The sequence below is a fragment of the Strix aluco genome, chromosome 28 (assembly GCF_031877795.1).
Source record: "Strix aluco isolate bStrAlu1 chromosome 28, bStrAlu1.hap1, whole genome shotgun sequence".
Lineage (NCBI taxonomy): Eukaryota > Metazoa > Chordata > Aves > Strigiformes > Strigidae > Strix > Strix aluco.
Window position 1 is genome coordinate 2,550,697 of NC_133958.1, and position 21,363 is coordinate 2,572,059.

At 67.5% G+C, this 21,363-nt stretch overlaps 3 protein-coding genes and 1 pseudogene across 3 annotated transcripts; 2 read left to right on the forward strand and 2 right to left on the reverse strand.

Annotated features, from left to right (window-relative positions):
- Positions 1-4,021: 4,021 nt before the first annotated feature.
- LOC141916009 (interleukin-36 receptor antagonist protein-like) lies at positions 4,022-7,387 on the reverse strand. Its single transcript, XM_074808035.1, is given in 6 exon segments — positions 4,022-4,322; positions 5,506-5,630; positions 5,700-5,777; positions 5,780-5,851; positions 6,809-7,126; positions 7,301-7,387. Coding segments are annotated over 5 exon segments (591 nt in total). The 5' UTR covers positions 6,843-7,126; positions 7,301-7,387; the 3' UTR covers positions 4,022-4,040.
- A 1,506-nt stretch (positions 7,388-8,893) lies between these two features.
- LOC141916016 (uncharacterized) lies at positions 8,894-11,383 on the reverse strand (annotated as a pseudogene).
- On the forward strand, positions 11,379-14,242 carry TMED4 (transmembrane p24 trafficking protein 4). The gene is given in 6 exon segments (XM_074808043.1): positions 11,379-11,568; positions 12,483-12,533; positions 12,536-12,582; positions 13,447-13,572; positions 13,664-13,810; positions 13,923-14,242. Coding segments are annotated over 6 exon segments (696 nt in total). The 5' UTR covers positions 11,379-11,393; the 3' UTR covers positions 14,073-14,242.
- A 1,231-nt stretch (positions 14,243-15,473) lies between these two features.
- Positions 15,474-20,934, forward strand: DDX56 (DEAD-box helicase 56). The gene is given in 18 exon segments (XM_074808042.1): positions 15,474-15,564; positions 15,976-16,138; positions 16,764-16,870; positions 16,872-16,924; positions 17,030-17,200; positions 17,884-17,947; positions 17,949-17,975; positions 18,218-18,421; positions 18,423-18,463; positions 18,908-18,935; positions 18,937-19,031; positions 19,461-19,577; positions 19,680-19,774; positions 19,887-19,960; positions 20,069-20,158; positions 20,254-20,359; positions 20,534-20,631; positions 20,740-20,934. Coding segments are annotated over 18 exon segments (1,680 nt in total). The 5' UTR covers positions 15,474-15,498; the 3' UTR covers positions 20,821-20,934.
- Positions 20,935-21,363: the final 429 nt, after the last annotated feature.

A 21,363-nucleotide genomic window follows, 5' to 3' on the forward strand; every position in this document is an offset into this window, starting at 1 on the left:
TGCTCCCATCCACAGGCATGAACTTGGGTGAGATGGTCCCATCTGTAGACACGTGGAAGGTGCTCTCGTACGTGGATCCGTGGCCCCTGGTGCTCGTGGAAGATGGTCTCATCCATGGCCATGGACTTGGGCGAGATGTTCTTATCCACGGGGCATGAACCTGGGTGAGATGGTCCCATCTGTAGACACGTGGAAGGTGCTCTCGTACGTGGATCCGTGGCCCTGGTGCTCGTGGAAGATGGTCTCATCCATGGCCATGGACTTGGGCGAGATGTTCTTATCCACAGGCATGAACCTGGGTGAGATGGTCCCATCTGTAGACACGTGGAAGGTGCTCTCGTACGTGGATCCGTGGCCCTGGTGCTCGTGGAAGATGGTCTCATCCATGGCCATGGACTTCGGTGAGATGTTCTTATCCATGGGCATGAACCTGGGCGAGATGGTCCCATCTGTAGACAGGTGGAAGGTGCTCTCATACGTGGATCCGTGGCCTTGGTGCTTGGGCGAGATGGTCCCATCCGTGGCCATGGACTTGGGGTGGGATGCTCCCACCTGTAGGCACGTGGAAGATGCTCTCACATGTGGCTCCGTGGCCTTGGCACTCACTCAAGACGCTCCCACCCGTGGGCACGAACGTGGGCGAGACGTTCTCCTCCGTAGACCCAGGGCCACGCCACTGGGCTGAGACGCCCCACGCCATGGCCGCGCTCCCAGCCGTGGCCCCGTGACCGCGGTGCAGATGTCCTGGGGTGGGGGGTGTCGGTCGCCGCCGTCCGTCTGTCCCTCGATGGCTCCCTCCAGCTCCCAGACACACAACTGGGCTTGCGCCAGGCTGGCCCAGAAGACGTCGGCGCCGGCGGGTGCCACAGCGGGTGCCACGGCGGGGGGGGTCACCCCTTTGGCACCCACCCCCGAGAAGACGATGGCGTCCTGCGCCGCCAGGACCCCGGCAGGGGGTGGGGGGTGGCGGGGGGTGGGGGGCCCCGCCGGCTCCATGGCGCCGTGCCCGCCGTTACGGCTGCCCACCCGCCGCCGCGTGCAGGCAGCTGCCCGTCCTGCCCGGTGTCACCGTGCCCGGTGTCATGGCCGTGGGTCAGCCCTGGGTGGGGGGGGAGCAGGAGGAGAGGGGTGGTGGGTGGGGGGTGCCTGAATTGGGGGAGGGAGAAGGGAGGGAGGGAGGGAGGAGAAGGGAGAGGGAGCGAGGAGAGAGGGAAGGATGGAGGAGGGAGAAGGGAGGGAAGGAGAATGGAGGAAGAGGAGGGGAGGGAGGGAGGGAGGAAGGAGGAAGAGAAGGGAAGGAGGGAGGGAGGAAGGAGGAAGAGGAAGGAAGGGAAGGAGGGAGGGGAGGAAGGAGGAAGAGGAAGGAAGGGAAGGAGGGAGGGAGGAAGGAGGGAGAGGGAGAAGGGAGAGAGGGAGGGAAAAAGCAAGGAAGTGAGGGAGGGAGGGGAAAGGGAGGGAGGAGGAAGAAGGAGGGAGGAAGAGAGGGAGGGAAGGAGAGAGGAAGGAGGAGGGATGAAGGAAGGAGGGAGGGAGGGAGGTGGAGGGAGAAGGGATGAAGGGAGGGAGGCGGGAGAGAGGGAAGGAGGGAGGAGGAGGAGGGATCAGAGGAGGAAGGAGGGATGGAAGGAGGAAGGAGGAGGAGGAGGAGGAGGAGGAGGAGGAAGGAGGAAGGAGGAGGAGGAGGAGGAGCAGGGAGAGCCTGGACGGGGGGAGGGGGTCACGGTGGGCACCTCCGGGCAGGGGTGGGGGCCGAGCACCCGCACCCCAGCACCCGCACCCCGTCCCCGTCCCCCGCGTCACCCCACGGCCCCCACGTCACGGCCCCCACGTCACCCGCGTCACCGCCACCGCCGGCGGCTTCCGGCCCTGCCGGGGCAGGAAAGGGGGATGGGAGCGGGGGGGGGGGGGGGGGGGGCGGGGGGGGCAGATACCCAACCGACCCCCCGACTTGCGGGGGGGCTGCACCCCACAGCGCACCCCACGCCCTCACCCCCGCGCGGGCCGCTGCGGAGCACAACCCCATAGCAGCCATCAGAGAAGCCACCACCATCGCGGGGGGGGGGGGGGGGGCACGGCTCAGCCACCCGTGTGTGTCCCCCCCCCCACGCCAGCACCCCTGTCCCGAGCGCGGGGGGCACCCAGGGGCTTCCTGCAGCATTTGGGTGGGGGGGGTCCCCAAATCACGAGGGGGGGGCTCGCACCCAGCAGCGGGTGCTGCCTGTATTTGGGGGGGGGGGGGGCCCTGCCGGGGGGGGGGGGTGTCACCCCAAAGTGGGTGCTGCGTGCGCACTGAGGTGGCCACCTCCGTGGGGCCCCCCCCCCAAATTTGTGACACCCCCCTCCCGGGTCAGGGGGCACCCAAGGGGTAGGGGGGTACCCAAAGGGTTATGGGGGGCTTTAGGGGGTCCCAAGGGGTGGGGGGGGAACTTAAAGGCTTCTAAGGGAGCTCTGGGGGGGGGGGGACCCCAAGGTCTGGCGGGGGGGGGGGTGTTTGGGGATGGGGACACCAAAGTGGGGAGGGGACCCCGAGGGGTTATAAGTGGGCTCTAGGGGGTGGGGAGGGACCCCAAAGGGTGTAGGGGAACGCAAAGTTGGGGGGACCCTGGGGGGGGGGGCAAAGAGTGTGGGGAGACCCCAAAAGTTTACAAGGAGGCTCTGGGGGGGGACCCCAAAGGGTGTAAGGGGCACCCCAAGACCTATGGGGGAACTGCAAAGCTTATGGGGGCTTTGGGGGGCGGGGGGGGTCCCCAAAGGGGTGGGGGGACCCCAAGGGGTGGGAGGGACCCCAAGGGGTGGGAGGGACCCCAAAGGGGTGGGGGGGACTCAAAGCTCTGTGGGGGCTCCAGAGAAGCCGTGGGAGACCCTCAGGGGACATGGGGGACCCCAAGAGTTCTGAGGGGCCCCCAGGGGTGGGGGGGAGGCCCCTCAGGTTTTTGGGGGGATTCTCAAAGCTTGGGGGCGCCCTCCAGGGCCGGGAAGGGGGGGGCGGGGGAGTGCTGAGGGCTACGGGGGGCCCCCCAGGGGACACCGCGACCCCCCCCCCCCCCCGAGCCATGGGGACCCCCCGGCCACCCCGGGGGTCCCGCCTGCACCCCCCCCCCCCGCTCCCCTCCCCTTACCGGCACTGCCGGCGCGCGGCGCGGGGCGGGTCCAACGCTGGCCACGCCCCCTCCGGCCGGGGGCGGGGCAAGGGAGCGAGAACCCGCCCGTTTGACCACGCCCCCTCCGTGAGGCCACGCTCCCCTCGGCGGGGCGGCCCCTGGTCCGGCCCCTCCATGGGCCCGATCCTGCCCCACGGGGCCCGATTCTGCCCCACAGGGCCCAATCCTGACCCTCTATGGGCCCGATCCTGCCCCACGGGCCCCGATTCTGCCCCCCACCGGGCCCGATTCTGACCCTATACGGGCCCGATCCTGCCCCACGGGCCCCGATTCTGCCCCACCGGGCCCAATCCTGACTCTCTATAGGCCCGATTCTGCCCCACGGGGCCCGATCTTGCCCTCCGTGGGCCCGATTCTACCCCACAGGGCCCGATCCTGCCCCACGGAGCCCGATTCTGCTCCACAGGGCCCAATTCTGCCCCACGGGCCCAATCCTGCCTCTCCATGGGCCCGATCCTGCCCCACGGGGCCCGATTCAGCCCCACGGGGCACGATCCTGCCCCTCCACAGGCCCGATTCTGCCCCCCCGGGCCCGATCCTGCCCCACGGGGTCCGATTCTGCCCCACGGAGCCAATCCTGACCCTCCATGGGCCCGATCCTGCCCCACGGAGCCCAATTCTGCCCCCCGGAGCCAATCCTGACCCTCCATGGGTCCGATTCTGCCCCCCGGGGCCCCATCTTGCCCCCCGGGGCCCGATCCTGCCCCCCCCAGGTTGATCTTCCCCCATGGGGCCTGATCTTGCCCTGGCCATGGGCCCGATCCTGCCCCCCCATTTGTGCCCCATATAAGCCTGATCCTGCCCCACCATGGCCCCATCCTGCCCCCCCCCCCCCCCGCCCTCATTCACACACCACAAGCTGAGACAAACTCCATCGCTTTATTCCCCCACCCGAGGGACTGACAGTGGGGAGGACATCCCACCCATGGGTGCTCCCCCTGCACCCATGGGTGCTGCAGTCACTTGCGGTGCAGGTAGAAGGCGGGTGACGGCGGGGGGGGGGGGCCAGGTCCAGCGCCTCCCCCTGCCCGCAGCGGTGCTGAGGAAGTGCCCGGGGAAGGCGGCCGCCTCGAAGGTGTGTGTGGAGCCACCATAGGTCTTGTAGAAGGTGTAGGGGGTGGCCTCGGCCCCCCGCGAGAACAGGTCCAGCAGGCCCACCTCCTGTCACGAGGGGGGGACACACCGCTGGGACACCACCCTGGGGCGGCACCGTTCCAGGGAACCCCCATCTCCAGTTGCCACCATGTCCAGGAACCCCCACTGCCATGTGACACCACCTCAAGGTGGCACTATCATGGGGTGACACCATCATGGGGAGCCCCCACCTTCAGGTGACACCACCTCAGGGTGACACTATCATGGGTGACACCATCATGGGGAGCCCCCACCTTCAGGTGACACCACCTCAGGGTGACCCCACACTGGCTTGCTCACCTTGGGTTGCCTCACTTCTGGGTGACCCACCCCAGGGTGCTTCCCCACCTTGGGTTGACCCGCCGTTGGGTCCCCACCACCCCAGGGTGCTTCCCCACCTTGGGTTGACCCACCGTTGGGTCCCCCACCACCCCACGGTGCTCCCCCACCTTGGGTTGACCCACCGTTGGGTCCCCACCACCCCAGGGTGCTTCCCCACCTTGGGTTGACCCACCGTTGGGTCCCCACCACCCCAGGGTGCTCTCCCACCTTGAGTTGACCCACTGTTGGGTCCCCACCACCCCAGGGTGCTTCCCACCTTGGGTTGACCCACAGTTGGGTCCCCACCACCCCAGGGTGCTCTCCCACCTTGGGTTGACCCACCGTTGGGTCCCCCACCACCCCACGGTGCTCCCCCACCTTGGGTTGACCCACCGTTGGGTCCCCACCACCCCAGGGTGCTTCCCCACCTTGGGTTGACCCACCGTTGGGTCCCCACCACCCCAGGGTGCTCTCCCACCTTGGGTTGACCCACAGTTGGGTCCCCACCACCCCAGGGTGCTCTCCCACCTTGGGTTGACCCACAGTTGGGTCCCCACCACCCCAGGGTTGCTCTCCCACCTTGGGTTGACCCACAGTTGGGTCCCCACCACCCAGGGTGCTTCCCCACCTTGGGTTGACCCACAGTTGGGTCCCCACCACCCCAGGGTGCTCTCCCACCTTGAGTTGACCCACAGTTGGGTCCCCACCACCCCAGGGTGCTCCTCCACCTTGGGTTTGACGCACCGTTGGGTCCCCACCACCCCACCGTGCCCCACCTTGGATTGCCCACCTTAAGTTGCCCCACCTAGGGTTGCCCCACCGCTGGGTGCTCCACCCCAGGGTGCCCCCCACCCTGAGCCACCCCCACCGTGACACGCCCTGTGCTCACCTCCAGCTTCAGCTGGGGCTCAGGGCCGGTGCCACAGGAGAGGGCCTGGGTGCCCCCCCGGATGCCCACGATGAGGGGACAGCGCTGGCGCTCCAGGTGCAGGTTGGGCACCACGCTGATGGGTTCTGTGAGGAGATGGGTGGTAGGAGCACCCATGGGTGGGGGGGCACCCCTTCCCCAACCAAGGCACCCACCTTCCTGGGCAGCGTTGACACCCTGCAGGCTGGTAGCCACCAGGTAGCCATTGTGCAGGCAGAGTCCCTTCTGCTCGTGTCCCGCAACAGGTAGTGGTAGGGCTGGGCCAGCGGCCGCGCCTCCGCCGAGGATATTGTTACGTCCCCGGTGTCTGCCGGGTGACACGGGGACATGGGGACACGGGGACATGGGGACACGGGGATGGGCTCAGGGGCGTGTGGGGATGTGGGCATCACAGGGACGGGATGAGGGTGGGGGGACACAGGGACGTGGGGATGGGGCACACGGGAGTGATGGGCACATGGGAATGGGGGACATGGGACAGGGGGACACAGGGACAGGGGACATGGGGATATGAGGACAGGGGACATGGGGAGGGGGCACAGAGGGTGCACAGGTGCATGGGGACATGGGGACATGGGACAGGGGGACACAGGGACAGGGAACATGGGGATACGGGGACATGGGACATGGGGACACAGGGACAGGGGACATGGGGATATGAGGACAGGGGACATGGGGAGGGGGCACAGAGGGTGCACAGGTGCATGGGGACATGGGGACATGGGACAGGGGGACACAGGGACAGGGGACATGGGGAGGGGCACAGAGGGTGCACAGGTGCATGGGGACATGGGGACACGGGGACAGGGGCCAGGGGAGGGGGCACAGAGGGTGTCATGGGGGACATGGGGGCACATGGGCATCACAGGGACGTGGGGATTGGGGACATGGGGATGAGGGACACGGGTGTGGTGGACGTGGGGCCATGGGGACATGTGGGCACATGGGATTAGGGGACACAGGGACATGGGGATGGGGCACATGGGTGTGATGAGCACGTGAGGACATGGGGACAAGAAATGGAGGCACATGGGGACACGAGCAGGGGACATGGGCATCACGGGTGCATGGGGACATGGGGACACATGTGGGCGTCACGGGGACATGGGGGTGGGGGACACAGGGACATGAGGACACAGGGACGGGGCACTCAGGGCACGGAGGGGCAGGGATGGACACGGGGACATGAGGACGGGGACACAGGGGGCAGGTGGGGACACGGGGGACACAAGGGGACAGGGCCCCCGTGCCAGCTGGGCACTACCTTTCCCCAGGAACTCGTTAAACAAGGCCACCATGTCGGGGTCGGTGACAGACTCCACCACGTCCCGGTCCCCGCGCTCAGCCCCGCCATGACACCCAGCGGGTGCCCGCGAGCCTGGGACTGCTCCGGGTGTCCCTGGGGACCTTCAGCCCCCGCTGCACCCCGGGGAGGAGGAGGGGGAGGGGGGGGAGACAAGGGTGAGGGCGGGGCGCCACGCTGGGTGACTCAAGCCCCGGATATGACGGAAGGGACAACCCCGTCCCCACCCTGTCACCGCTCACCTGAAGGCAGGTCTGGACACGTGGGACATGGCTGAGCCTGCGCAGGAGAGAGGGTAGCGCGTGGGTGACACGGGTGACGCGGGTGGGGGATCAACCCCCCTCCCAACACACCTGGTTGCCAATAGGCTCCTGGTTGTCAGTAGGCTCCAGAGTGAACACCCTCAGAATGTTGCCCAAGCGGGACCCAGCTTGTCCCCGTCCTTAGCAATACCTGCAAATCCGTCAGCTTCCCAAATCCTGTCCCGTGTCCTCTGGGTGGTGTCCCTGGGTTGTGTCCCTCTGCTCTGGGTGACGGTGGCTCTTATAGGGCTGGGTGGGGCGGGGGGGGCGCAGAGCCCGCCCCGGTAATTGTATGGGAGCGAGCTGGGCTGGGCGGGGGAAGGACGGGTGACGGGGACGCGGAGCGATGGTGAAACGCCACCTAGTCCCTGTGTCCCCGCAGCGTCCCCTGTCCCGTGGACAGTCCCCGTGATGCCCCCTGTGCCCTGTCCCCAAGGTACTGCTGTGTCCCATGAGCCCTGTCCCCAGGGTCCCACGTGCCCCATCCTCATGGCCTCGTGAGACCCGTCCCCAAGGTCCCCTGTGTCCCTTCCCCATGGTGTCCACGTGCCCTGTCCCAAAGGTCCCACGTGCCCTGTCCCCATGGTGCCCACGTGTCCTGTCCCTAAGGTCCCCCCTGTCCTGACCCTGTGGTCCCATGAGCCCTGTCCCCAAGGTCCCACATGCCCCTGTCCCCAGGGTCCTATGTACCTTGTCCCCATGGTGCCCACGTGCCCTGTCCCTGAGGTCCTACACGCCCTGTCCCTGTGGTGCCCACGTACCTTGTCCCCATGGTACCCCACGTGCCCTGTCCCCAAGGTCCCACACGCCCTGTCCCCAAGGTCCCATGTACCTCGTCCCCGTGGTGCCCGTGTGCCCCATCCCCAGAGTCTGGTGTGCCTCATCCCTGCCATGGCGTGCAATGCCACCACCACTCAGTGCCACGCCACGTGGTGCCACCACCACTCAGTGCCACACCACGCGGTGCCACGCCACGCAGTGCCACACCACGCAGTGCCACGCCACGCGGTGCCACATCACTCGGTGCCACGCCACGCGGTGCCATGCCACGCAGTGCCACACCACACGGTGCCACGCCACGCGGTGCCACACCACGCGGTGCCACGCCACACAGTGCCACCACCACTCAGTGCCACGCCATGCGGTGCCACGCCATGTGGTGCCACGCCACGTGGTGCCACACCACTCAGTGCCACACCACTCGGTGCCACACCATGCGGTGCCACGCCACACAGTGCCACCACCACTCAGTGCCACACCACACGGTGCCACGCCACGCGGTGCCACGCCACACAGTGCCACCACCACTCAGTGCCACACCACGCGGTGCCACGCCACGCGGTGCCATGCCACACGGTGCCACCACCACTCAGTGCCACGCCACACAGTGCCACCACCACTCAGTGCCACACCACGCAGTGCCATGCCACACAGTGCCACCACCACTCAGTGCCACACCACGCGGTGCCACCACCACTCAGTGCCACGCCACGCAGTGCCAGTTCTGCCACCACCACCAAATCCGGGAAGGGGCCGAGCCCGGGAGTTGCCCGATTATGGGGCAGCCCCGCCGGCTGCGTCACCCCCCCCTTGGGGACGCCCCATCCCCGTCCCTAACGACTTGGTGGCGCAACACCGGCCATCCCGGCGGGGTGACGCAGGCGCTGGGGGCCAACCGCTGTCACCCTGCCCTGTCCCCCCCCGCCCCGTCCTCGCCACCACCCACGTCACGGGGACCACGGTGTCCTGAGCATCTTTATTCCCAGGGGATGTCACCGTCCCCGGGGGGGGGGATGTTACTGTCCCCAGGGGGATGTCACTGTGCCCCGGGGAGGATGTCGCCATCCCTGCGGTGAGGATGTCACTGATCCTGGTGGGGGATGTCACCGTCCCTGGGGACGAGGGGGTTCAGCAGAGCTGGAAGTAGAAGTCGAGGAGGTGGGTGGCATCGGGGCGCCGGGAGAGCCCCAGGGGCTGGTGGCCGCGGGCCGAGGTGCAGAGGAACCAGCCGGGGTTGGCGGCCGACTCGAAGCGCCACAGCCCGTCCTTGTAGGAGCGGAAGAAGGTGAAGGCGGCCGAGGCCTCTCCGGCGCGGGGCAGCTCCCTGATGTCGGCCACCTGCCACGGCCACCGGCGCCGTAATGTCACCCGCAGTCGGGGTGACCGCGACGCTGGGCCCCGTCCCTGCGATGCCCCAGCCCTGGGATTCCTCTGTCCCCACCCCTGCGGTGTCCCTGTCCCCAGGTGTCCCCTCCCCATGGTGTCCTGTCGCTGCCCTGGGATCCCCATGTGCCCTGTCCCCGCAGTGTCCCCAACCTTGTGGCATTCCCGTCCCCATGGTGTCCCCAGCCCCATGACAGCCCCATGTGACCCCTCCCCATGGTGTCCCCATCCTCATGGTGTCCGTGTCCCCATGATGTCCCTGTGACATCCCCGTGCCCATGGTGTCTCCATCCCCGTGGTGTCCCCATCCCCGTGGCATCCCTGTCCCCACAGTGTCCCCATCCCTGTGACATCCCCATCCCTGTGGTGTCCCCATCCCCATGGCATCCCTGTCCCCACAGTGTCCCCATCCCTGCGGCATCCCCGTCCCCATGGTGTCCCCATCCCTTTGGTGTCCCCATCCCCATGGTGTCCCCATCCCTCTGGTGTCCCCATCCCCGTGGTGTCCCCATCCCCATGGTGTCCCCAACCCTGTGGTGTCCCCATCCCTGTGGCATCCCTGTCCCCACAGTGTCCCCATCCCTGTGGCATCCCCATCCCCGTGGTGTCCCCATCCCCATGGTGTCCCCATCCCTGTGGCATCCCTGTCCCCACAATGTCCCCATCCTTGTGACCTCCCCGTGGTGTCCCCATCTCCATGGTGTCCCCATCCCCATGGTGTCCCCATCCCTGTGGCATCCCTGTCCCCACAGTGTCCCCATCCCTGTGACCTCCCCATGGTGTCCCCATCCCCATGGTGTCCCCATCCCTGTGGCACCCTTGTCCCCGCAGTGTCCCCATCCCTGCGGCACCCCCATCCCTTCGGTGTCCCCGCAGCGTCCCCGTGCCCGCGGTGTCCCCTGACCTGCAGCTGCAGGGTGGGCTGGCTAGCGGGGGGCTGGCCAGGCAGCGGGTGCCATTCTGGATGCCCAGGATGACGGGCAGCCGGCTGGGCTCGAAGGCGCGGTTGGGCACCCAAAACACCTTCTCTGGGGACACACACACACCCCCGGGGGCATCAGGGTGTGTCTGCCGTGTCCCCTCCCACGTCCCCATATCCCCATTTTACCTTCGAGGGCGGCGTTGGCCCCTTGCAGGTGCCCGGCCACCAGCTGGTCATTGCGCAGGTAAAGTGACTTCTGGTTGACATCCCAGATCCTGGCAGGGACAGCGGTGACAGCGGTGCCCACCCCACCACCCTGACCCCCCACCCCTCCTCGAGGTGTCACCCATGGGTGCTCCCCCCACCCTACTTACCGATACTGGAAGACTTTGGTCTGAAGGGTGGGCGTGTGGCAGAGGGTGAAGCCTTCGGCCTCTGTGCAGAGGAAGAGGAGGGCGAGGGTGAGCACGGGCTGGCATGCCATGGCGCCCCGATCCCCGCCGCCTGCGCCCCCCCTCGCCTTTATAACCCCTCCCGAAATTTCCAGCCTGCGGAGGCGGGGGGCTGCCGGTGGCGCAATCTTCCCCGCGGTTCCGCTTCCCCTCCCATCTCGCCGGGCCTTTCCCCGAAGGGACCCCGAGCACCCGCTCACCCATGGGACCCCCCACCCCTGCCAAGCCCCGGGGCAGCGGCTAGGAGAAAGGAAGGAAGGAAGGAAGGAGGTTGGAGGTGGTGTTGCCACACAGCTGGCAACGCTGCTGGAGGGGTGTGAAGGGTTGGCTCCGCCCCGCCGGAGGGTTCGGCACGGCTGGGGGTGGCAACCGAGGCTGATCGTCCCAGGGGGAAACACAGGGACACGCCTGGGTGTCACCGGGCCCTTCAGAAGTGGCCCGAGCGCGGCTCGAACTCTCAACCTCAGAGCTGGGGGGGCGGCGCCCTCCTCGCTGCGCCACCGGGCGGAGCGCGCTGCGCATGCGTGTGTCGCCGTGGCAACAACGCATGCGCAGTGAAACGCCGCGGGCGGAGCCCAGCGGGCACCCGTAGGTGCGGCGTGGGGCCCAGTGAGTGGCCGGCGGCGGGAGGCGCATGCGCAGTGCGTACGAGCGGGGAGCGGCGCATGCGCGGTGCGTGACGGGAGCGGGCGGTGCATGCGCGGTGCATGACGGGAGCGCCGGGCGGGGGGGCGCGGGCCATGGCGGGCGGCGGGGCGCTGCGGGCCGCGGTGGCCGCCGTGGTCCTGGCGGCCTGGAGCGCGCACGGCCTCTACTTCCACATCGGCGAGACCGAGAAGCGCTGCTTCATTGAGGAAATCCCCGACGAGACCATGGTCATCGGTGCGAAGCGCGGGAAGGGCCGGCGGGGCTTGGGGGGGGGGAATGGGAGCAACCACGGGGCAGCGGGGGGAGCCCGGGGGCAACCCCCGGGAACGGCGGTTGTGAAAAGGGGTGGGAGAGACCCCCAGGATCCCCCAGGAGGGGAGCGGGAAACGGGACGGAACGAGAGTGGAGAGTGGTTGGAGAGCTGCCAGTCAGAGAGGGACCTGGGGGGGATTGGTAATGAGCCAGCAGTGTGCCCAGGTGGCCAAGAAGGCCAATGGCATCCTGGCTTGTATCAGCACTAGCGTGGCCAGCAGGGACAGGGAAGGGATCTGACCCCTGTGCTCGGCACTGGTGAGGCCGCCCCTCGATGAGTGGGTTCAGTTTTGGGCCCCTCACTCCAAAAAGGCCCTTGAATGACTCGAGCGTGTCCAGAGAAGGGCAACGGAGCTGGTGCAGGGTCTGGAGCACAGGTCTGATGGGGAGCGGCTGAGGGAACTGGGGGGGTTTAGTCTGGAGAAGAGGAGGCTGAGGGGAGACCTCCTGGCCCTCTGCAACTCCCTGAAAGGAGGGTGCAGAGAGGGGGGAGGAGTCTCTGGAGCCAAGGAGCCAGCGCCAGGCCAAGAGGGAATGGCCTCAAGCTGCGCCAGGGCAGGGTCAGACTGGCTCTTAGGAAGGATTTCTTTGCAGAAGGGGCTGTTGGGCGTTGGAATGGGCTGCCCAGGGCAGGGGGGAGTCCCCATCCCTGGAGGGGTTGAAGAGTCGGGTTGAGCCAGCGCTGAGGGATCTGGTGTAGTTGGGATCTGTCAGTGCTGGGTTAACGGTTGGACTAGATGATCTTCAAGGTCCCTTCCAACCGAGATGATTCTGTGATTCTGTGAGAGGTAACGGGGTGGGGGGTGCTGGGCCCGCTCTGACCCGCTGCCCCCCAGGGAACTACCGGACGCAGCTGTGGGACAAGCAGTCAGAGTCGTTCCTGCCCTCCACCCGGGGCTGGGCATGCACGTGGAGGTGAAGGACCCTGACGGCAAGGTGAGGGTCCTGGGGGGCTCGGGTACCCTGCGGGTGAGGGGTGCCTTGGGTGCTTGCCGACTGCGGGGGTGGGGTCTCTGGGTTATGTGGGATGCTCACCAGCTGGGGTAAGGGTCCCTGGGATGTGTGGGGCTCCCACCAGCCTGGCTGTGGGGGTGTATGGGGTCCCTGGGGCATGTGGGGTGCCCACCAATGAGGGTGGGGATCTTTGGGGTGCATCGGGCTCCCACCAGCCTGGCTGTGGGAGTGTCTGGGGTCCCTGGGGCATGTGGGGTGCCCACCAGCTGAGGTAAGGGTCCCTGGGATGTGTGGGGCTCCCACCAGCCCGGCTGTGGGAGTGTCTGGGGTCCTTGGGGCATGTGGGGTGCCCACCAATGAGGGTGGGGGGGTTTTGGGGTGCATGGGGCAAGCCTGGGTGTGGGGGTCTCAGGTGCCTGCCAGTTGGGGTGGGGGGTCCTTGGGGCACCCACCAGTCCAGACAGGGGGTCTCTGGGGTGCATGGGGCACTCACCAGCCTGGGTGTGGGGTCCCTGAGATGCCTGCTGGCTGAGTTGTGGGGGGGTTCCTGGGGTGCCTTCCATCCAGGGCAGGTCCATGGGGTGCCCGCTCTCCTGGGTGTGGGGTCTCTGGGGCATACGGGGTGTTCTCCAGCTGGGGCAGAGGGTCCTTGGGGTGCACGGGGCAGCTGCCAGCCCGGGCGTGGGGTCCCTGGAGTATATGGTGTACCCCAACACGGGCAGGGGGTCTCTGGAGTACACGGGGTGCCTCGCCAGCCAGGGCAGGTGGTCTGTGGGACACGGCGGGGCTGTGCTGGTGTCCCCCCCGGGGCGGGCGCTGGGTGACGGTGGCCGTGTCCCGGCGCAGGTGGTGCTGTCGCGGCAGTACGGCTCCGAGGGACGCTTCACCTTCACCTCCCACACGCCGGGCGAGCACCAGATCTGCCTCCACTCCAACTCCACCCGCATGGCGCTCTTCGCCGGTGGCAAACTGGTAACGGGGAGGACACCCCTGAACCTGGGGAAGGGGCATCAGCAGCAACGGGGGTCCACTAACGTGTCCCTACCGCCTCTTTGCCCCACAGCGGGTGCACCTGGACATCCAGGTGGGTGAACACACCAACAACTACCCCGAAATCGCTGCCAAGGACAAGCTGACGGAGCTGCAGCTCCGCGCCCGCCAGCTCCTCGACCAGGTCGAGCAGATCCAGAAGGAGCAGAACTACCAGCGGGTGAGGAGGGGGCTCCAGCGGAGTGAACCCCCATTTTTTTCCCTCCTCACAAACCCCATCACCATTTATTTGTGTGGGTTTTTTTCTTTTTTTTTTTTTCTGTGGCTGACAGTACCGCGAGGAGCGTTTCCGCATGACGAGCGAGAGCACCAACCAACGGGTGCTGTGGTGGTCCATCGCCCAAACCATCATCCTCATCCTCACCGGCATCTGGCAGATGAGGCACCTCAAAAGCTTCTTCGAGGCCAAGAAACTGGTGTAGCCCCCCCATGTTACCCACCCCGGGGGGGGCTCCCACAGCCCTGGGGGGGAACCCCTGCTGGCTCCCCAGGGGTGGTGGGCAGATTGGGGGGACCCCAATCAGGGAGGGTGGGGACCGGCTCCCGCGGTGGCGTTTTGTGGGAAAATAAAGGGTTTTGGGGTCCGATGGGACTTGCTGGTGGTTTTTTGGGGTATTGGGGGTGGGGTGGGGGTGGGGATGGCTGTGGCACTGCACCGAGCTGGGTGGGGGGGCTCAGGCATGTGGCTACTGGTCCACTGTTCATCCAGAATCCCAGAATCATCTGGGTTGGAAAAGCCCTTGAAGCTCCTCCAGCCCCACCATGAACCTCACCCTGACCGTTCCCAACTCCACCAGATCCCTCAGCGCTGGCTCAACCCGACTCTTCAACCCCTCCAGGGATGGGGACTCCCCCCCTGCCCTGGGCAGCCCATTCCAACGCCCAACAGCCCCTTCTGCAAAGAAATCCTTCCTAAGAGCCAGTCTGACCCTGCCCTGGCGCAGCTTGAGGCCATTCCCTCTTGGCCTGCCGCTGGGTCCTTGGCTCAAGAGACTCCTCCCCCCTCTCTGCACCCTCCTTTCAGGGAGTTGTAGAGGGCCATGAGGTCTCCCCTCAGCCTCCTCTTCTCCAGACTAAACCCCCCCAGTTCCCTCAGCCGCTCCCCATCAGACCTGTGCTCCAGACCCTGCACCAGCTCCGTTGCCCTTCTCTGGACACGCTCGAGTCATTCAATGGCCTTTTTGGAGTGAGGGGCCCAAAACTGAACCCACTCATCGAGGGGCGGCCTCACCAGTGCCGAGCACAGGGGTCAGATCCCTTCCCTGTCCCTGCTGGCCACGCTAGTGCTGATACAAGCCAGGATGCCATTGGCCTTCTTGGCCACCTGGGCACACTGCTGGCTCATTACCAATCCCCCCCAGGTCCCTCTCTGACTGGCAGCTCTCCAGCCACTCCTCCCCAAGCCTGTAGCGCTGCTGGGGGTTGTTGTGGCCCAAGGGCAGCACCCGGCATTTGGGCCTTAGTGAAACTCCCCCAGTTGGGCTCAGCCCATCGCTCCAGCCTGCCCAGGTCTCTCTGCAGACCCTCCCCACCCTCCGGCACATCAGCACTCCCACCCAACTGGGTGTCGTCTGCAAACTGAGGGAGCACTCCACCCCCTCGTCTAGGTCACCAATAAAGATATTAAAGAGGAGTGGCCCCAAAACCGAGCCCACCCTAATAAATCCCCCACTCTCCTCATCGCCAAAACCCGGGGGGGCCCCCCCCCGCGGCTGCCCCCGAGCAGCGGAGGGGGCAGCTCAGTCCTCCACCGCCCGGGGGCGCTTCGGCGGCGCTGGCGGCCGCTCTGGGCGCGCGGCGGAAGCGTCTGTGGTCTGGGCGCGCGCGCAGGCGCAGTCGGCGGCCAAGATGGCGGCGGAGGCGGCGGCAGCGCCGCGCTTCGAACACATGGGGCTGGACGGGCGGCTGCTGCGGGTGCGCTGGGGGGGGTGTTACGGTGGGAGGAGGGTACCCGGGGGGAATCGCGGGGGAAGCCGTGGGGGACCCGGATGCCCCGGTCCCTTGGTGGGGGTGGAGGCCCTGAGGGGGTCAGGACTGTGGGGTCCCTCGGAGGGGAGGGGGCCGGGAGATGGAGGTCCCTTGGGGAGGCCCTGAGGGGCCGGGACTCTGGGGTCCCTCGGAGGGGAGGGGGCTGGGAGATGGGGGGTCCCTTGGGGAGGCCGTGAGGGGCCGGGACGTCTGGGTCCATCGGGGTGCGGGTGCTTCACAGGCCTGGTTGTACCCACCTCGGAGAGGGGGGGTGGCGGTGGGTGCCCCCCCTGTGCTGGCGGGGGAGACCTGGGGAGCCCAGGGACCTGGGACCCCCGAGGTGACGGCCCCCCGCAGGCGGTGGCAGAGCTGGGCTGGGCCACCCCCACGGCTATCCAAGCCGAGGCCATTCCCCTGGCGCTGGAGGGCCGCGACCTCCTGGCCCGGGCGAGAACCGGCTCCGGGAAGACGGGGGCGTACGGACTGCCCGTGCTCCAGCACCTCCTGCGTGTCAAGGCGGTGAGCGGGGCAGTGGGGGGCACTGGGGGGGGGTGGGGGTATCAGGTGGGGTGTCAAGCACGGGTGGGTGCTGTGGGGCATGGGGGCACCCTGGGGTATTGGGCTTGGGGGGGCACCATGGGGCATGGGGGCACTGGCGGGTGTGAGTAGGGGTGGGTGCTGCTGTGGGGTACGTGGGCTCTGTGGGGTATTTGGCGTGGTGGGGGGCACCGTGGAGTGTCAGGTGGCGTGTCAAGCAGGGGTGGGTGCTTGTGGGGCATGGGGGCACCCTGGGGTATTGGGCTTGGGGGGGGCACGTGGGGGGGGGTGGGTAGGGGTGGGTGCTGCTGTGGGGTATGTGGGCTCTGTGGGGTATTTGATGTGGTGGGGGGCACCGTGGGGTACCTAGGGAGGCGGGCAGAGGGGGTATGTGGGGTCTGTGGGGTGCCTGGGCATGGGTGGGCACCATGGGGCAGGTGGGTGCTGTAGGGTGTCAGGCGCAGATGGGCACCATGGGGCAGGTGGGTGCTGTGGGGGTGTTGAGCAGGGTGGGGGGATGCTGTGGGGGTACGTGGGCAGGGGTGGGGTACGGGGGCTCCGTGGGGTGCGGGGTCAGCTCTCCTGTGTGCCGGGGGGTGGGCACAGGCCCCCCTCGGCAGTGGCGCAGGCGGTGCGGGCGCTGGTGCTGGTGCCCTCCAAGGAACTGGGGCAGCAAGTGGTGCGCAGCCTGCGGCAGCTGGCGGCTTTCTGCGCCCCGCGACCTGCGCGTGGCCGATCTCTGCGCCCAGAGCGACCTCGCTGCCCAGCGGTAAGCTCAAATCCCCCCCACAGCACCCCCCTCTGCCACCCCCCTTCCCGGTCTCCCCCGCCCCGCCCTGGCAGACAGAGGTGGGTGACCCGGTTGTGTCACCAGGCCGGTGCTGATGGAGAAGCCGGACGTGGTGGTGGGCACGCCGGCGCGGGTGCTGGCACACCTCAGCGCCCGCAGCCTCAGCCTGCGGCACTCGCTGGAGCTGCTCGTGCTGGATGAGGCCGACCTGCTGCTCTCCTTTGGCTTCGGCGAGGACATCAAGTCCCTGCTGTGGTGAGGGGCACCCTGGGGGGGGACAGGGGACATGGGGGGACACTGCTGGGGCTGGAGGATGGTGGGAGGAAAGCCATGGGTTTGGGGGGCACTGAGGATTTGGGGGGTACTGTCTGGGGTTTGGGGGTACTTTGAGGGTTTGGTGGATGCTGCTAGGACTGGGGGGCACTGCTACAGCTGGAGAATGGAGGGGGGGCCACAGGCAAGGGTTTGGGGGGCACTGCCCGGGGTTTGGGGGTACTTTGCAGGTTTGGGGGATGCTGCCAGGACTGGGGGGCACTGCTATGGCTGGAGAAAGGGGGGGGGCACAGCCAAGGGTTTGGGGGGCACTGCCAGGGCTGGGAGACACTGCTGGGGCTGGGGGACACTGAAGATTTGGGGGGTCAGTGCCAGGGCTGGGAGGCACTGCTGGAGCTGGAGGACATGGGGGGCACAACCAGGGGGTTGAGAGATGCTGTGGGTTCCAGGGGTTTTGGGGGACACTGAGAACTTGGGGAGTCCTGCTGGGGCTAGAGCACATGGGGGGTACAGCCATGCTTTTGGGGAACAGTGCCAGGGCTGGGGGGCACAGCGGGGCTGGAGAACGTGGGGGACACTTGCAGGGCTGGTGCCAAGGGCTTTGGGGGGGCCCCTGTCACCCCCAAGCACGGGGGCTGGCTCTGACCTCCCCATTCCCCCCCCAGCCACCTCCCCAAGATCTACCAGGCCCTGCTCATGTCGGCCACCTTCAGCCCTGACGTGGAGGCCCCTCAGGGAGCTGGTGCTGCACAACCCGGTGAGCGGCACTTGGGGGGGTGCAGGGACGTGTTTGGGGGGGTGCACGGGGGGGAGGTTTTGGGGTGGGGGGGGTGTCCAGAGTGTGGACACAGAGACGGGGGGACACTGCGCTGTCAGAACGCAGCACCCCCAGGGGCGTGTTTTGAGGGATGTGGGGTACGGTGGATGCTGGGGGGAGCACAACAGCTCCGTGTGTGTATGTGTGTGTGTGTCCCCCAAACCTTTCAATTCGGGGTGCAGGTGACGGTGCGCCCGCCGGAGCCCCGGTTACCGGGCAGCTCGCAGCTGCGGCAGTTCGCGGTGCGCTGCGGCACGGAGGAGGACAAATTCCTGCTGCTCTGCGCCCTCCTGCAGCTGCGGCTGCTGCGGGGTCGGGCTCTGCTTTTTGTGGGTACCCTCGCCCGCTGCTATCGCCTCAAACTCTTCCTTGAGCAGTTCGGCATCCCCTGCCTGCGCCCTCAATTCCGAGCTGCCCGCCCGCTCCCGGTAACACCCCCCCGCCCCAGAGGGGATAGCGGGGTGCCCAGTTGGGTGGGGGTACCCCTGGGGTGGTGTGGAGGAGGGTGAAGGGGAAAATGGGGTGATAACAGGTAAGTGTGAGGGGTCTTGGGGGTGATGGAGTGTCCCGGGGAGCAGGGTGACTGCTGGGGGTTTGTGAAAGGAGGTGAAGGGGTTGGGGGGGGGAAAGTGGGGTGCTCCAAGGGGTGCCTGAGGGTGTCTTGGTGAGCTAAGGGGTGCCCAGGGGAATAGGGTGCCCTTGGGGTGCGGGGGGAAGCACCCATGGGGGTAAGGACACCCCAGGAGGGTGCAGGGTGCCTGTGGAGGAAGAGCAGGGGTGCCTGTGGGTTTTGGGGGTGGGGTGGAGGGGGCACAGACCAAGGAGGGGTGCCCCGGGGCGGGGATGCTGACGGGTCCCCGGGTTGTCCCCAGGTGCCACGTCATCACCCAGTTCAACCGGGGGCATCTACGACTACATCGTGGCCACCGACGAGGAGGCGCCAGCGGTGCCCACGGAGCAGCCCCCCCGCAAGAAACAAAAGGGTGCTGCCCCGAGGTGAGACCTGGGGGTGCCACTGTGTCACCAGGGCAACGTCCCGCTGCCACCAGGGAAGGTCACCCAGAGCTGTGGGGTTGCTTCTGCCTGGGGCTGGGGGGCAGGTCCCTGTCCCCAGGGGGTTCTCTGTGCCCCCCCTCCATGTCCCCAGGGTGTGGGGGGTTTCTTTTGCCTGGCTGGGGGGCTTATACCTCATGCCCGGGGGGGGTTGTAGATGCCCAGGGGGGTCCCTGTGCCCAGCATGTCCCTTCTGTGGGGGTCTCTTTGCCGTGTCCCCGCGGGTCTGGGGTCAGCATGCCCAGCGTGTCCTCGTACCCCCAGGGATCCCCTTTCCCAGTGTCTCTGTGCCCACATGAGTGTCTGTGTCACTTGTGGTGTCCCTGGGGGTCCCCAAGCCACCCCAATATCTCATGTCCCCCCCCAACCCAGCAAGGGCAAGGACCTGGAATACAGTGTCGCTCGGGGCATCGACTTCCAAAACGTGGCCGCTGTCATCAACTTCGACGTGCCGCCGACGGTTGACTCCTACATCCACCGCGTTGGCAGGTACGTGGGGACACAGAGAGGGGACACAGGGGTGCCCACAGTGGCCGGTGACCCCCTCAGGTGGCCGTCCCACTGCCGTGTCCCCCTCTCTGTTGCCCGCAGGACGGCCCGTGCCGACAACCCCGGCACAGCGCTCACCTTCGCGCTGCCCGAGGAGCAGGACGGCCTGGCCCGCATCGAGGAAGCACTCGCTGGAGGTTGGGGGGGGTCCCCGTGTCACTTTGGGGGGACAGTGGGTGCTGAGGGCATCACGGGGGGAGTGTGGGGTGTTGGGAATGAGGACAGGGGTGACCCCATGTGTGTCCCCAGAGAACGGCGAGTCGATGCTGCAGCCCTACAAGTTTTCTACGGAGGAGATCGAGGCTTTGCGCTACCGCTGCCGGGTAGGTGGGTGGTGGGCAACGACGGGGGGGGGTGTGTGTTACTGCTGACACCGGCTGCGGGGGGTGCCAAGCTCGTGACACCCCATATTTCCCCCCCGCCCCAACCAGGACGCCATGCGCTCCGTCACCAAGCAGGCGGTGAAGGAAGCGCGGCTGCGGGAGATCAAGGACGAGCTGCTCAACTCAGAGAAGCTCAAGGTAACCCCCGCCCTGGGGCAGCGTTCTGGGGGTCTGCGGGCGGCGCGGGGTGGGGCCTGGTTGCTACCACCCCCCCCAATTCTCTCCCTTCCCAGGCGTATTTTGAGGACAACCCCCGTGACCTGCACGTCCTGCGCCACGACAAGCCGCTGCACCCCGCCATCGTCAAGCCTCACCTCCGCAACGTGCCCGACTACCTGGGTACGTCCCTGCGCCCCCCCGCCGGCCCTGGCTCTGTGGGGGGGGGAAAGGGGGACCCTGGGATGTGACAACGACACGTAGAGGGAAAATGGTGCCTGGGGGTGATGTTTGGGGGGGACAGGGACGTCCCTGGGGTGGCTGGCACCCCACTTACCCCCTGCTCCCCGCCCGCAGTCCCCCCCAGCCTCCGCGGCATCGCCAAACCCAACCTCAAGAAGCGCAAAGGGCTGCGGCTGCGCCACGCCGGTGCCAAGCGCCGGGCCAGCTCGACGGTGAGTGGGAACCGGGCATGGAGCGACCCCCCCTGTGCACCCCTGTCGCTGCCAGGGGTGGGTCTAACGCTGCGCTTTTTTTTTTTCCCCCCCCCCTCCCCTTTCCAGTCCCGCGGCACCGGGAACCCGCTGCAAAACTTCAAGTTCACCCGCCGCCGCGCCAAGCGCCCGGCTGTGCCGCCATCCTGAGCCCCCCCTGGTCCCCAACCCCGGGGTGGGGGCACCGTGGCTGCCTCGCAGCCCCCCTCTGTGAGGTGTCTCGGTGGTGCCGGATGTGCCCAATAAAGGTGCCGATGGATTGTACCCCCATGTTGTGCCGTCACCTTGCCGGGTGTTGCTCCTTGCCGGGGCGGTGCTGGCGCCGGCTACGTGACGGGGGAAGGTTGGTGACGCAGAGGCGGGAATCGGCGTCTCCCGCTGATGCCGGGCAAAGGTGCCAGGGCGTTATCACCCCCCCCTTTATCAAGGCCAAGGCTGCGCGGGGGCCATAAACAGGGATAAGGACGCAGTGGTGGCGTGGCACTGCCAGCTTTTTGAGGAGGATTCAGCTCCCCTCAAGCGCCCCGCCGCCCCTCTGCTGGCGTTACCGTGAGCCCGGTAGCCTGGCACGTCTCTCCCCGGGGCTGGCACCGTGCCTGGGGTGGCTTTTGCTTTATGTGCTGCCCGCTGGCCCCGGCCAGGCGCTTTCTGGGGCGCCAGGGTTCGCCCAGCCCTGCCCTGTGGCGTACGAGG